Source organism: Arvicanthis niloticus, chromosome X (genome assembly GCF_011762505.2).
Source record: "Arvicanthis niloticus isolate mArvNil1 chromosome X, mArvNil1.pat.X, whole genome shotgun sequence".
NCBI classification, from domain to species: domain Eukaryota; kingdom Metazoa; phylum Chordata; class Mammalia; order Rodentia; family Muridae; genus Arvicanthis; species Arvicanthis niloticus.
The window spans coordinates 107,777,624-107,794,257 of NC_047679.1; the positions used below are offsets into that span (position 1 = coordinate 107,777,624).

At 38.1% G+C, this 16,634-nt stretch overlaps 1 protein-coding gene across 1 annotated transcript in view; it reads right to left on the reverse strand.

Moving 5' to 3' along the window:
* The window catches only part of Smarca1 (SNF2 related chromatin remodeling ATPase 1), a 74,313-nt gene extending 59,821 nt beyond the window's left edge, over positions 1–14,492 (reverse strand). The window contains 6 exon segments of the mRNA XM_034485783.2: positions 1,469–1,648; positions 5,292–5,392; positions 5,497–5,597; positions 5,929–6,095; positions 8,765–8,866; positions 14,173–14,492. Coding sequence (XP_034341674.1) covers positions 1,469–1,648; positions 5,292–5,392; positions 5,497–5,597; positions 5,929–6,095; positions 8,765–8,866; positions 14,173–14,343 — 822 coding nt within the window. The 5' untranslated portion in view covers positions 14,344–14,492.
* Between the last annotated feature and the right edge of the window lie 2,142 nt (positions 14,493–16,634).

Consider the following 16,634-nt stretch of genomic DNA (forward strand, 5'->3'; position numbering starts at 1 on the left):
TTATCCTAGTTTCACTGAGTGAAAGATTCTGCATCATGCTTCCTCAAGAATTTCATGGAATTAAGATTTGTTTTTTATTTAACTTAACTCTCTTTTAGAATTTATGAAACTATTGACCAGATTTAGGGTTAAGTATCTTGATAAAATATTGAAGACCACACAACCCAAAGGCTCTTAAAATTGTCCACATTGAAATTCACTCATAAGTATACAATCAGTAGTGATATGGGAATTAAGACCATATCTGTTTTCATGCCCACTAGATACAGATTTCTCTGTAATACATAAAGAAAAACCATACTGCAACAGATTGTGACATGACTTTATATCAACTAGGATCAAGAGAATCTCTTTTTATATAGACAGGATCGAGAATATCACTAACAATGTCACAACTAAAATGCCTTTTATAGTAATTGGATTTTTTTCATTGTTAAATACTGCCTCCTAAAGTAGTTATTAAAAGCCAGAAAAAATAGAAGGGTCAACATATCTACCTCAGGATACCAAGATTCAAATGGGTCTACAAACGGTCATCTAGAATCTTAGATTCATCAACATGAATAGTACTATATTAAATAGTAGCAATGACCAGAACAGAATTCTAAGTGACCAATTTGCTATGGAGAAATAGTAGGCTTCAGAAAGAATCAACCTTGTGATTCTAAATTTATGAACTCAGTATTTCAATATTTAAATTATTTATAAGTTAAATTTAAATAAATCTAAGTAATTTTCTTCAAGCAAAATGATAATGATAAAATTACATAATTCATTATATGACTATTCCACTGAGAGTCTCTCTTGATAATTTATCTATCTAAATATGTAAAATAGTATAAACTTTTATTTTAAACTCTGTTCTCTGGAGGCAAAATACAGACAAATTTCAATAATACTCTATCTAAGCAAATTATTCTTTTTGTGATTTTGCATAATTTATTACCTTTTGATTGATTCTACAATCCTAAAATAATTACAGCCTACTAACTGGACAAATAGCTAATCTAAATACCTCTTCCTCCCGGGCCAAAATCCAAATTTCTACTATTATCTGAGAATATATACAGGCATGTTCCAAGCCTTGCATAAATACAAAATGGTGAGGTTCTCTGCACTCACAGAAGATTTCTATGTATGGACAAGTGTGTAAAGCCAAAACTTTAAATAGCAAAACTTAAGTCGTTCCAATTTCCACACTTCTGTCTCCTAAGTAGCCCAAAGGATAAGGTGACTAATAGTCCATACTGAAAAGTAAATACAATTCATAAATGTGGTAGGTAAATGAGTTAGTATATGGACAATACAGCAGAGCCTGGCTGGGAGTCAGTCCATCTGAAGTATCACTTAGTAAAAGTAGTAGTAGTAGTCATAGCTGACTTAAATGTGTTTAACAGGAACATTATACATCTGCAGTCTAGAAATATAATATTCTTGACAGTCTTTTTAAAAGTAGTTTCTCACTTACTCTCACATCTTTGTCACCAACGAAACAAATAACACGGAGAGATGGAACCCATCGTTTAAATTCATTCATCCAGTTATGTAAAGTAGATTTTGGAACTAAAACCATGTGGGGTCCAGGAATGTTTCTGTAGTGCTTCAGGTAACCAAGCAAAGCAATGGTTTGTAAAGTCTTCCCAAGACCCTGTATTTATCAACACAAGGGAAAAGACATGTAAATACACTTTTTTAAAATGAAACAATTTGTTAGAAATAACATTACAAAAAAATTCTGGCCAATTATCTTGCATTAAGGATTAGGTTTCTAGCAATGAAAATGAGACGAGATTTTTTTTAAAAAAGAAGAAAGGCACAAAACCATTTCAATTCATTGTTTGTTGTGAGTGGAAAAGAAAAGAACCAAAAACTTGCAGTCAAAATATTGCTTAATAAATCACTTTTCCATTTAGGATATGCTGAGTCTAAAACAAACTGATCTGTAATCTTTTCTAGTAGGTGCAAACCTAGGAATTTCAGGGTGCATGTTTCACAAAAAACAGACTTCCTTCTTGAGCCTGTTGAGATAGTGACCTTTTTTTCCTATTGTCCCCAACATTATTCCAGCCCAGGCATTAAATATTCAGACTGTGCAGTTCAAGAGGCTCATGACTGTCACTGACAGCCCACGCTCTCAAAGACCTTAAGAACCAGAAAGTCACAGAGCACAGCAATGTGAAAAGACCTTAGAGATCACTTACTCAGTGCACTTTTAAAAAGCAATATATCAAACACCCATGAGTCTGGCGCCTAGCCCGTGGGAACGGGAACTATGCCGTATGCTAGTCAGTCTTTAAAAATAAGAGTCAGCACTTTAAAATAAGAGTTAGGGTGTGGCTCAGTGGAGAGTACGTGTTTAGTATGAAGCCCTGGGTTTGATCCCAGCCTCCGGAGTAAAAGTAAACACTAAATAATTAAGCAGCTTTTGCTTAATCTCTAAGCAGAGCCTAAAACTTTACTTTATGAATCTAAGCTAAGTGCCACTTTTATGGGCTATATCTTATCTGATAAGCCACTTAGGATGAATTGTTATGGACAAGATCTACCAAAACCTTAAAATGTTTAAGAAACTGATTCTACTTCCAGGAATTCTATGATAACAACATGAGAGGAAACTAACAATAAAATTGTCATAGTATTATACTGCATGGCTAACAATCCAAATGGGCAGTGACAGGAGAGGAGTGGAAGGAATCACTGGAACCTCCTTAAGACTATTAGACAGTAAAACATTACTTTGACAAAATGTTAGAGAGATATGAAAAATACATATGAATGTGAAAAGGTCAGGATGCCAAATTATACAAACCACATGATCGCAATTATGCATCTTAAAAAAAAAAAAAAAAAAAAAAAAGTTGTTCCTGTCTGAAAGAACTGCAGGGACAAAAATGAAGAGCCTGAGGGAAAGGAGATCCAGTGACAGGCCCAAATTGGGATCCAGCTCAAGGGGAGGCTCCTTATTGCTGAGAGGCCTGACATTATTGCTGAGGCTGTGGTGTGCTTACAAACAGGAGCCTAGCATGACTACTCTCCAAAAGACCCAACAAGCAGCTGAGTCAGATGCAGATATTTACACCCAACCAATGGACAAAAGTTGCTGACCCCTGTGGTTGAATTATGGAAAAGCTGGAAGAAGCTGAGGAGGAGGGCGACCCTGTAGGAGGACCAGCAGTCTCAATTAACCTGGACCCCGAGATCTCTCAGACACTGAGCCACCAACCAGGCAGCAAACACTATCTGATATGAGGCCTCCAACACATACACAGCAGAGAGCTGCAGGGTCTGGACTCAGTCAGAGAAGATGCTCCTAACCCTCAAGAGACTGGAGGCCCCAGGGAATAGGGAGGTCTGGTGAGGTGAAGGGGAGGGGGAGGGGACATCCTGGTGGAAACTTGGGGAGGAGGTGTGGTATGTGGAACAGAGGGTAGACCCCGGGAGGGGGATAAAATCTGGACTGTAAAAATAGATTAAATAAAATTTTAAATAAAAGATTTAAATAAAGAGAAAAATGTAAAAAAAAAAAAACATAGCAAAATGTCAACTGTGGTTATTTCTCAATGGCAGAATTGCTATATAATTACTATTACTTAATTTCTATTTTTTTCTAAATTGCATATATTCTCTAAAATGCTTTCCTCTCTTTTAGAACTTAAAACAAGTTGAACATGATGGTATACATCTGTAATCTCAGCTTGAAGGGAGGCTGAAGCAAAAGACTCACAAGTTTAAAGCTTGAGCAATATAATTGGACCTTATTTCAAAACATATAAAAGGGACTGGTGTGTAGCATGATCGACCACTTGCCTAGCACACACACACACACAGCCTTAGTTTTAAGCTCCAGTACTGGAAAGGAAAAGGAAAGAAAAGGGGGAAAGACAGTAAAAGATAAGATAGAATTAAAATTTATACGGCATCAACAGATTCTTGAAGGATCTTAAGATCATTTGTCTTAGACAAGTTGTAGCCTACAAGTTCTTGGGGTAAATAATACTCGACCTTCTGTTGACAGATAAACCAAGGCCCTCCTGGTATGAGCAGAATATGACCCTCAACAGAATAATGAAAATATAAGGAGCTACAAGTCCTTGCTTTAAAAAAAAAAAAATGCTCGGCCATACACCTGACAGCTGCTCTGCCAAAGGTAAGTCCCTAAGGGATAGACTAGACTAGATGTCAGAAGATGCATTTCATCATTTGGCTTTCTGGATAATAGTGACTGAAAATATGGCTCCCAAGTCTCATAGATATTATATTATTGGGTTAAACAGATATATAAGTCCCCTCTCTTAAGTCTAATTTTATGAATTTTGTCTTAACATACAAATCTGGCCTTCATATAATCCCTTCATCTACTCAGTTGACATCTTACATGGCCTTACTTTTCTTCCGTTATTTTACATGCATGTCCATTATTCATTAGCTTATCAAAAGACTGCGACTTGGCACTCTACTGTTACAGAGGCTCAACACTGAAGTTGAACATGTGGGTATGCCTATAATCTCAACACTCAGAAGGCTAATGCAAGAGGATTGAAACCTATTCATCTGTGGCCATATAGTAGTGGCGAATTATAGGGCAATTATAGGGTCTACATTCATTTATGTATGAATTTGTTCATTGGTTTATTTACTTGTTTTGGTTTATCTATCCCACCTCATTCCCAAGAAGATTCCAGCTTGGCTGTTATAAAAACATGGAACATAAATTAATGGTAAAACAGAAATGAAAAGTTATCAAGGAAAATTAGACTAGAAGATAAACCATAAGGAAAGGAGAGGAGAGAAGAGGAAAGGGCAGACCTTTGGCATTGCACTTTTCTCTGGGCTTCTTGGAAGCCCACGTTCAAACCAAAACAAGAGCAAAATTAGGTGTTGTACAATCTTTGAGCCATGCAAAGGGTTATATTCTACAGGTTATTTGAACAGTTGTAGACAACAAACATTCTTTTGCAGGCTGGAGACATAATTTAGAGCACTTGTTGCTCTGACAGAAGACCTGGGTTCCATTACTAGCCCTCATAGGATGGCTCAGAATCATCCATAACTCTAGTTCCAGGGGATCCTATGCCTTCTTCTCTCCTCCTCAGGTGCTGCAAATATATGGTACTCATATAGGCAGGCAAGCCACTCACACTCATAAAGTAAATAAATCTAAAAAGTAAATTATTTTGCCACTAAATAAAGCTTTTGGACATAGGGCTTGAAGAAAATTCAACATAGGTAATTCAAATTTACATTGAAAACTTGTAGTAACTCAGAACATCCTTTGAATACCAGTGCCTTACCATTTCATCAGCTAAAATACCATTCACTCCATTTTCATACAAAGAGATCAACCAGTTTAGTCCTCGGATCTGATAATCTCTCAGGGGTCCTCCTTTCACATCTGAAAACAGAAATGTAGAACATCTCAGACTTTTACTAGTAGACTCAAGGAAATTTGGTTTTCTCCCACTGCAAAAGTAACCATGGGTGTGATAAAGTACTCACAGGAAGGTGAGACCTCAAATCTCACACACACATTCGATGTTTTCCTGCTCTCTGACAGAAGTTCCTCATCTTCCTCTTGTTCTGTGCGCCTATGGCGATAACTAGGTGAAAAGACAAAAACAAAAACTTTCACATTCACTACCAACACTAAGACACCAAGTTAGATTTGCAAATGTCTTTTATTTTAAAAAGAATGTGTTACTTAGTGTCTAGCATAGAATGTGGTAGAAGCAGTCTACATTGTTTTGTTTTGTTTTGTTTTGTTTTTTAACTAATTAAGTTCTGGTAAGGAAAAAAACAAAGATCATTGTCTCCAAAACATATTTACATTGCCATTAATCATATTATTCATAGAAAGTTATACTGAGCAAATGAAATGGCAAAGTGGGAGGTAAAAAAAGGGAAAGGGAAGAAAGAAAGAAGACTGCATACTCTCCAACAGAAATCAAGTTCTGCTTGTCATCTTTCTTTACTCGAGGACGAGCCAGTTTCATGTTGAGAGGAGATGTTGGAGACTTCTGTGCTGAAGGTTGAATGAAATGTGTGAAAAGTTCCGTCTGCTTCAGTAAAAACTCAAATCTCTTCGCTCGGTCTGCTTTCTAATTTACAAACAAGAGAGAAAGGTAAAGATTGGCTTTTTATGTTCATTCAAAGTTATTTATCAAACATTTATATTCTGCTTCATTTATTCAATATCCTTGGTGCTTTTAACATATTAATCTACAGAATTCCCTTTGAAATCCATGAGGTGGTCACTAGGATCATACCCATTTTACAGATGATAAAATGGAGGCACAGAATGGGCAAGGAACATTCCCAAGCTTCCCCAGATTGTAAGTAACCACATTTTAAAATGCTATTTCAAGTAATTTGAACAGAAGAAAAATGGCCTGACAGATTTAGTAATGCTCCCTCAAAAAAGTATACCCTTGGGATTGGAAGTGTACTGCAGTATTGCCAAGGCCCAGAGTTCAATTCCCAGTGCCCAATATGACAAAAAGATCAGAAAGTCAAAATTAGAAAATTAATCCTCTCTCTAAACATGATCTTTTTTTTCTCTGATTAAAACATTGCATCAGTTATGTATGTCCTAAACATAGAAACACATATATATTGGAACCAGGCATGGTGGCACACAACTTTAATCTTAGCATTTGGAAGGCAGAGGCAAGACAATCTCTGCAAGTACAAAGTCAGCCTGGTCCAGAGAGCAAGTTTCAGTAAGGCCAGGACTACAAAGAGAGATCTTATCTCAAAAATAATTATAAATAAATGAATAAAATACATACAAGTTATAACACATACTCAAACGTTTGAGAATTACCAAGCTGCACTTAGAAATAACTGAAATCTAGGCATAGAGTAAAAGCTGCTCTCAGAAATATTTTCAATGTCATGGTACTACTATAAAGTAATGACATTTCTTTCTTTGAATTATGTCAACCTAGAATTTTATATTTTATGCTACTAGTATTTAAGGTTTCTACACAAGGGAACAGAACTTAGAGAAAAATATTGGCACACATATATGTGAAGTAGTTCATACACACTAAGTATTTCCATACTTAATGCTGATGTGTAGTTTAAAATTTCAATAAGTACTGAAGCATTACCTATAATGTAAACCATCAAAATAAATGGGTTATTTTACTTTATTTTTAGATACCTATTTGTTTTCTAATAAAAGAAAGAAAGGGTGTGGATTTAGATGGGAGGTGAGGTAAAAAAAAAATCTGAGGTGTTAGAGGAAGGAAAAATATAATCAGAATATAGTGAAAAAATCCTATTTTCCATATAAAAAATAGAACAAAATAAAAATAAACTGGTTCACAACAAAACTTTAAAAGACCAACAGTTTACTTCATCCTAAATAAAGGAAGAAATAAAGATTTTCTTTTTATTTATAGTCAGAGAATACTTGATTACTGGTGAAAAATTAATAACACCAGAAATGTATAGGACAATTCATTAGCACAGATACTTAGACTTAGAAAAGCACATCCCGATTACAAGATGGAAGGAGGCCAAAACTTCCCCAATTCATGTTATCCTCTCTGGAATGTTGTTTTTAGAATTGTTAAAACATTAGATGTCTCCTTAGATGTGGTCTTAAACATTAAGGCACAGACTCCTGTAAAAATAGCTACCAGAAACTAAAATACATATTTCCTAGCTATTTAGTTTCAAAACTACAAAAATACTCCTTCTGGAGGGAAAATCAGTTTCAACTCCCTATTCAGTCCTCAGTGTCTGAAAATTAAACAAGTCACAAAAGCAATATATGGGGTTCAACTAAGATTACACTAGTTAACTATGTGATACTTTCATGCATTGGGTTAATAAGCCTGAATATGCCTCTAACGGTATACCACCATACTACACATTTCATTAATGTATAACATTCATTTATATATAATTTAAGAAGGAGAAATGCTGATCTGGCATTGTGACTGCATTTCCCTCAGGGTATAAAGCCACACTGATACTGCTACCCACCGATCCCTATACTACTGAGTACACAACACGTCTTTACTTTCGTATTAGGTAAAGAACACTAAGAAAAAGTGAGATATGAGTTCTCATCCCAACTAGTCCACATAGTTTCCATAGTCTTTAATTTTTCACCTTTGAAGATGAGATTACTTTATTCAATAAAATATAATTGTTGGCTGGAGAAAAGGTTCCATGAGTAAGTGCTTATCACAAAGGTATGACATCCTGAGTTCAAATCCCTAACACCCACATAAAAATCTAGGTACAGTGGCATACACCTGTATTCCTTGCATCAACAAAGAGGAAATGTGTGGATCTCTAGAGCTCACTGGCCATCCAGCCTCATCAAATCTGTGAACTCTTGGTTAAGGCAGTGAAAAAAAATAATAAATATGGAGAGTGATTAAGGAAGGCCTTATTCAAACTCTTCCTCAGTGTAAATCAGAGGACGCCAGGATCAAAAACTAAGGTGAACACTGACTGAGAAAGAAACCTGACAGAGACTTCCCGCCTACATGCTTGCACATGCACACACACACACACACACACACACTCAACCACAGACATACATAGACACACACACACAGAAAATTGATTGTGACAGTTCCATAACTAACATTTATACTCTGAAATCAGATTATGCATCATAAACAGGCAAGTCTTTTTCATCTTTGAAATTTCTATAAAAATTAACTATAAGCCATGTATGGTAGTGTACACTAATAATCACAAACAAACAAACAAACAAAGAGAAACATGCTGTTTACCACCTTACCAAGGGTATATTTACCATTTTCTCTTCATATTCTGGGTCCATTTCCTTTTCAGATTTGGAAGCTTTAGCAGCAAGTTTGAGTTGAAATTGAGAAGTGATTTTCTAGAATTTAAAAGGAAATAAATATCAGCCAATTGCAAAGCAAGGTCTTTAGGCTGGTAGATGTTCTCCCTTGAAGGAAGACAAAAGTAATTAAATAACTTGATAAATAAATCACTGAGGGGCACACATTGTAGCAACAATGAAAGTTATGAAGCAAGCCTTATGATTAATCCAGTTCTGTGTACCTGAGATCCAATAAAAATAAAATATCAGAGACATGACATGAATTCGAATAAAAACCAAAAATAAAACAGTGGGCCTTTTCATCTATTTTTTAATTAAAGCAGAAGAAATGCATAACCATAAAATAAGAGACTTAGAAATCCTGAACAGGCTAATGTTCAACCACAAACCAAAGAATTCAAGAAATGTAAATAATAACTCTCCCAAACAGTTCTTTATGTGCTGGAAACAAGCCAGACTTTCAGAATAAAAGACTCTGGCTTCTGTTCCTGAAATGACACGTTTAAAATTTGTTTTCTTAGACTAATTAAAGCATGTATATTTTTATACAGTGTGACACGATCTCATACACTTAAAATAACCCAATAGTACAGCTTCAAACTGGTCACTTTATTTCCTCTGCAAAGAAAACTATTCTGGCAATTCGTGTTACAAGAATATTCTATAGGAGGGATTCATCAGAGCTATTCTCTGTTGCCTGTTGATACTTTTAAAGTTGTAGTTTAGTGAAAGCTAGCATCGATCAGTAACTTGAGAAATCTAAAACAACCTGGAAGTACCGGATTGATATCTTATGTATCCCACATTTTGTAAAAACAAGCCTATTGATTTAAATATCAGGACAGATGTAAATAGCCTTCTCTAGGAGAAATAAAAAGATAAAATAACAAAGCAATAGCCTATCCATCCAAATCAATACCAAGGATATTTGAGTTTGAACAGAAACTTTGCAGAAATTAAAGCAAAAACAAAAGAAATGAGGTCACATTTGTCACAATTTTTGTCAATGTGTTGTTCAAATCTTCCAGAATAATTCAGCATCAGAATAGGACCTTAAGCAAGAAAAAGAATGTTTCCACTAATTAATGACTGTCTTCCAACATTTGCTAAAAGTTTTATTTTGAGGAAATTCAACCAAAAATTATGGAGCTTGACCTTGGTGAGAGTCCTACTTGGAGCAGTAATCACATAAGAACTATGTTAACTTACAGCATCTCGTGTGTCATGATCAAAACTCCATGAGATGTCTTGAATTGAATTCTGGGTGTATTGGAATAGAAACTGAGAAAGACACTTTCAAAATCATACTTGCAACATATCACATATGCTGTGAATTGTAGGATCTGCCTTTAATACCAGTACTTTAGGAGGCAGAGGCAAGTGGATCTATGTGAATTCGAGGATATCCTGGTCTACATAGAGAGTTCCAGGACAGCAAAAGCTACATAGACAGATCCTGTCTTAAACAAACAAACAAAAAAAAATGTCACATATAGTACAAGTCTCATTTTGAAAGAAACTGAATCTTAGATATCAAAATTCACATCTTTAACTTAAAAGATCAGTGAAGTAGAGTTTTCAAATTTTAAAACAGTAACAGTTAACTTCACTGCGCCCGCGCGCGCGCGCGCGCGTGTGTGTGTGTGTGTGTGTGTGTGTGTGTGTGTGTGAAGAAAACTTCACTTTCAGAGAATTACATCTCAGAAAATCATGTATTCATTACTTCTGTGCTTAAAAATCTAATCACACACTAATTGAATCCCTCATCTTGAGCAGTACTATTAAAAGCAGTGGGTAACAACTTCATTGACACTACTCTCCACAGCAAATTCCTTAGGTTTTTAAAAAAAAAAAAAAAAAAAAAAAAAAAAAAAAAAAAAAAAAAAAAAAAAAAAAAAAAAAAAAACTACCTTTCCAACCTTCTCATTTCTATTTGAGTATGTGTTCCAAAATACATTTCTCTTTTTTTATTTTTTTAATTTTTTATTGGATATTTTATTTACATTTCAGATGCCATCCCCATTTCCCCTCCCTAGAAAACCCCTATCCCATGCCCCCTTCTCCTTTTTGCACTTATACATTTTTTTAAAAATGTTAATCAAAAGCTTTATAAGTTTGGTAATGCTCAATCAGAAGTGTAACCCAATACCCAACCTAGATATATCAACTATCTTTGACTGGTGGATACATGAATATCTGCCTCCCTGTCTCCCCCCTCTTTCTCTCTCTCATCACCTAGCTTCTCCTCTCCTTCTTCTTCTCATACAAGGAAAGATAACAGGTAAATAAGATTTGTCTAACGGACTACTTGTGGATTTTACCACCTTGCAGTCTTTAATGTATTTAATTTTTTTGACCATTTCATAAATGTGCATAATATATTTGGTCATTTTCACACCTCTTCTCTTATTCTCTCTCACTTCTGGTGAGCTCTTCTTTATCCAAGTTAATGCACCCCACTTTCCTGTCCTTTTTCATGTGCAGATCTTATAGTACTGATGCCAGGAGAATGTAGCACAAGATCACCAAAAACTTTGGCCTTAAAGACAATGACTTTAGTGTCTTTACTCCTGCAAAATACTATCTATTTCTACATTCCCCAGTAATCCAATTGTCACTTAACCAAATAAATTCAAGAACTAGAAGGTAAGCTGAAAATACTGCTGTGTGGGCTTACCATCACAATCAGTTCCCTGATAGCTCATCTAATTGATTCAGCATGAAAGCATTCTTCACTCAGAAGTGTGTTTACCCTTATTTCTATCCAGTTCCACCTCATTTGATAGTCTACTTTTGCACACCCCAAGAAATGAAAGCAGTAGCAAAAGACACAGTAAAGACCACCAAAACAAGGTTTATCCTGGACACCAGAAATAGATGACAGAACTCCAAATCTAAAATGCTTCTTCTTGCATAGTAGCATCCTTTATCCTTGGGATTGGGCATCACTGGTATTTTCATTGTTTTATGGTAGATAAATTTCTTCTGATGAAAGCAGATGAGGTCTTTAAAAGTTGTAAGTGAATAGCTGGCTAGCGAGGAGACAGAAAGAATTATTAGAAACAAATAGTTAGAAGTTATTACTAAAAAGAGTCTGAGAATAGGTTATTTAGTTAAGGGAAAACAGCATGCTTAATGTCAACTGGCTTTGTAACACTGTCAGAGTACACTAACCTATGACTATGAGGAAAGGATAAATGCGAACCCCTTACAGATAGATTCAAGGTAGTAAAAAATATTTTAAAGGATTCATTTATGTGCATTTCTATACATCTGTGTGCCTGTATGCATATGTGAGTGTGGTGGTTCCATGAACCAAGTGTGAAGGGACAGGAGAGAGCATCGAGTGTGTTATATCATTTCCACTTATTCCTTGAGGCAGAGTCTCTCTCTCAACCAAGGGCTGCCTTTTCTTCACTAGGCTTGCAGCCACCAAGCCCCAGCAATTGTCCTATCCTATCTCTGTCACCCTCAAAGATGAGGTCTTCAGGTGTGTGCAGACATGCTGTGTTATGTGGTTGGTAGAACCCAAATTCTAGTTTTCATGATTATATATCAAGGGCTCTTAACCCTTTCTCCTATCCCATCCCAAACTTAGTTTTTAAAGACAACTGAAAATTAAATAAATTTTAAAAAAGATTAATCAAAATAAGAATCTTTAGAGATCCAGGAATCTTTAGAGATGCAGTTTCTATCCTAAGTGTATAAATGAAGTGCCTTCATAATAGCATACAGAATTCATGAACATACAGCAATAAACTTCATGTTTATTACATACATTTTTATTGATCCCCAGTCTTTTCAAAATGGAAATCCAAAAACTTAAACAATTTCAAAATTCAACATTGACTAACATGTGAAGGAGAAGTAATTAACATTTGCCTAATCCAGAGAATAAAAGGCACTAGGTGCATTTTAAATTTCTTAAGCAAATACTTAGTATTTGGCCCAGCTTTAATGATCTTAGTACCAGACACATCTTATAACCAGTGCTTTCCATGATTTTCACTTAGCACTTTTTGTTTAATCAACCTTGCTACAGCAAACTACATGAATTATCTAATGGATTTAGCATTGTTCTTCTAATTCAAGGCAAAAGGTGTTAATTTCCACCAAAAGCTATTTAGTCATATACCATTGTACAATGATTTATACAAAGCCACTTGAGATTCCTAAAGCATAATTTTAATTACCCACCATTTTTAAATCATCATGTATATTGTTAAATGGGGAAAAATCCACCTATAAACGGTCTGTTCTGCAATTTTATTATACATCAAAACTTATGTTCCACCCTATTCTTTAACATCGATTTTTCAAAGCATTTTATAGTTTTACTTAAATAGTCATGGGAAATAATACCTACTTCCTGGATTTGTCTGTAATAGGTGTGACAGTGGTCCTCTCTCATGTGTTCATCCCTACAGAGTAGGACTTTACAACGTTTAAAATAAAATGTGTCCAGAAATGAATGGTGCCCCACTAGGCAAGGGAAGTGAAAGGCTGGAAGGCCAAAGGCCAGATAAGGGAATCATCTGGATGTCCTGGAGTGAAACACTATACCATCAGGGGCGGGGCAGGAGAGGGAGAGGGTGCAAAGGTTGGACATTTTCCTAAGACAGCATGGTTCCTCGGTGTGAGGGTTGTAAGATAAAGCTCAGAGAGGACGTCTTCTTGACATAACACCCCCTCCTCACCATGAGGCAGGGATCAAAGGAACATGAGAGATTGTTTTTTTTATTTCTGTAATCCCGAAGACAGACACTGCCAATCACAGCAAGCATTATCTTCCAACCATCCTCCCTCTTCCCTTTCTTTATCCCCCCCCAACCCCCGCCCACCACCACCACCACCACCACCACCACCTTGAAATTTAAATTACAAAAATAAGCCTCAGCCAAATCCCCTTCAGCGCGATGGTGGGACTAAAGGGCCCAGATTTCCCAGGCAGAGGCCGACGGGAAGAGGGGGGTAGAAGATCGAGCAAGGAGAGGGAGAGGCGGAGGCATTTTTCCTGCACTGTCCCATCCCCCACAAGGTTCCCCCAGTTCCGGGAAGGTAGAAGGGGACCCGTGGATAGGAGAGATTTGGGGCTCAGGATCGAGACACCCCGCCACCCGGCCGCGCCCCCGCCCTGCCCCGCCCCCGCTCAGCAGGCGGCCAGCAGGAAAGGGGGAGGGGAGGGAATGCTAGATGGTTCTGCCGCCCTGCTGCCCCCATCCCTGCGGTGATCTTGGTACCTGTCGGCGCCAAAGGGTCAGGGTTTGGGCCCCTGCGAGAAGCCAGGCACAGGATGTGTCCAGCACACACAGAGCGCGCGCACACACCCCTTTCCTATTTACCTCCTTCTTCTCGCCCTTCTCAGTGGCCGCGGTGGCTTCGGCGGCGGCAGCAGCCGCTCCCTCCTCTTTAAAGGTGGACGGCCCAGGCTGCTCATCCTCCACGACAACGATTGTGGCTCTGGCATCCGAGGCTGCCACGGTGGCTGCCTCTGTGGCCGTGTCCGGCTCCATGGCGTTGGAGCGGGAAAGACGAGGTGGGACGAGGAAGGGGAGATGGGAGGTTCCTGGGCGACGGCGGTGGCTGCGCTGGAAAGAGCTTGCTAGAGCAGGGGTAGGGAATACTAGCTTCCAACCCCTTCGCTCGCCCCCCACCTTCTTTAAATAACCCTCAACCCTGCCCCACTTCCGTCCACCCACCCTACGTCATGGCCTCCCCCCATCACCCTCCCCCTTCGCCCCCCCTCACCAATCGCGAGACTCCCCCTCCCCATCCAGAGCCTAGGCTGGTCCCACACGACCAACTGTTGCCTGACTGTGGGGTGCACTCAAGGGTGGAGAACGAAACCCACAGCTCATGGCCCCTTAAAAATTCTACTTCTCCATATGCCCCCAACAGTGAGCCTGAGTTCCCCTGACAGATGTGTGCAGAAGAAATTCTCTTTGCCTTCAATCTGTTCTACCTATTCTGCACCTCTGTACCTTGGGGCGCTCTCCCCTTCTTGCACAAAGAACTCCTCTGCTTATGAGTGCACTATAGGTCTTTCTCAGCATAGTGTTTCTTTGGAAAGTCCACAGTCCCTCTAAGGACTGCTCTTTCCCGGGTTTCAGAAAGGATTAGATTGATGGTTAACAGTCACCTTCAGAGACTCTGCTGAAAGAGAACTTGAATCGCTTCTGGTAGAAGGCAAAACCTGACTCATACTTTATGAATAAGCGTTTTGCTTTGCTTTCTGATTTTCTCTGATGGCCAGTACGCAGGAGTCCCTCTTTTGACTGCACCCCTGAATTTTAAAAATCAAGGGGGACAATGTCAAAGTCTTCCAGAAACCCCAAGGCAACTTGAGATAGGTTTCCGAACAGCTATGATTTTTTTTTTCGTTTCTATTGTGTTCACATCTTTCTATTAATCAATGATCGCTGAATGTATTTTGTAAAAGGTGGGAGTATGTATAAACACATCTGTTAATTATTGCTTCTTTGTCACCTCATCATTTATCAACAATGGAAAAAACTGATATCTTAGCCTTTAAATTTCAGTCATTAGAGATGACAGACAACATAACATGTTAGAAACAGTATACCAAACAATAGCAAAGCATACTGTTTCCAAAATGAAGCAAATGCTTTCGGAAGTAGCTGTGGTTCAGTTAGCTTCCATCAACACACCTTCCTTTATTTTTTCTTTTTTTTTTGTTTGTTTTTTTGTTTTGTTTTGTTTTTCGAGACAGGGTTTCTCTGTATAGCCTTTGGCTGTCCTGGAACTCATTCTGTAGACCAGGCTGGCCTAGAACTCAGAAATTCCGCCTGCCTCCTAAGTGCTGGGATTAAAGGCATGCGCCACCACCGCCCGGCATCAACACACCTTCCTAAACAACTCTTCTAAAATAAGGTGTGGTTTGTGCAGATAGTACCATAGCAGTCAGATGACCCCAAATATTAAGGTATGGTCACCCATACCTTAGTGTGAATGGCTAAGAGATTCCATCCCTACACTAGTCTCTCTCTCTCTCTCTCTCTCTCTCTCTCTCTCTCTCTCTCTCTCTCTGTCTCTGTCTCTCTCTCTCTTTCTCTCTCTCTCTCCTCTCTCCTCTCTCTCTCCCTCTCTCTCTCTCACTTCCCCTTTGTGTCCCCCTCCTTCCCTCCCTACCCTTTCCCCCTCTCTTTTTCCCCTACTTCCCTCTCTTTCCCCCTCTTCCACCTCTTAAGGTAGGGTCTTGCTCTGTAGCCCAAGCTGACCTTTACTTTTCAGCTGCTCTGCCTCAGCTTTTCAAACCCTAGAATTACAGGCGTAAGCAACTATGCTGCATTCTATGGTTAAATTTTAAACACAGAAAAAGAGGCGAGGAAGAAGCTGGTGACTGAAGGAGTGTGCCAAAGAGAGAGAAGAACCTGATGACAATATCTTCTCATTTTACCTACATTATTTGTGGATCCTTCCTCCCAAGTCTGCTGTTCATGTTTCTTACTGAGGTACAGTCATGCACTATCCAATGGACACTGGGTGCCTTAGAACATGAAGAACTAGTATTCCTGAAGCATCAGATTCCATGAGAAAAAGGAACAGGAGGAGGAAGAGAAAGAGGAGGAGGAGGAGAAAGGAGGAGGAAAAGGAGGAAGAGGAGGAGGAGAAGGAGGAGGAGGAGAGAATTAAGTCAACTAACTCACCATTTGAATATGAATTTTCTATTAAATGAGTAAATATATTAAGGAATGCAAATTCCTACCCTTTCCCCACTGCCTGTACAAACTCCTCAATCATTAAGGTCCTTTGGTAAACAAGTTACTGAAGACCTGAAGGGACA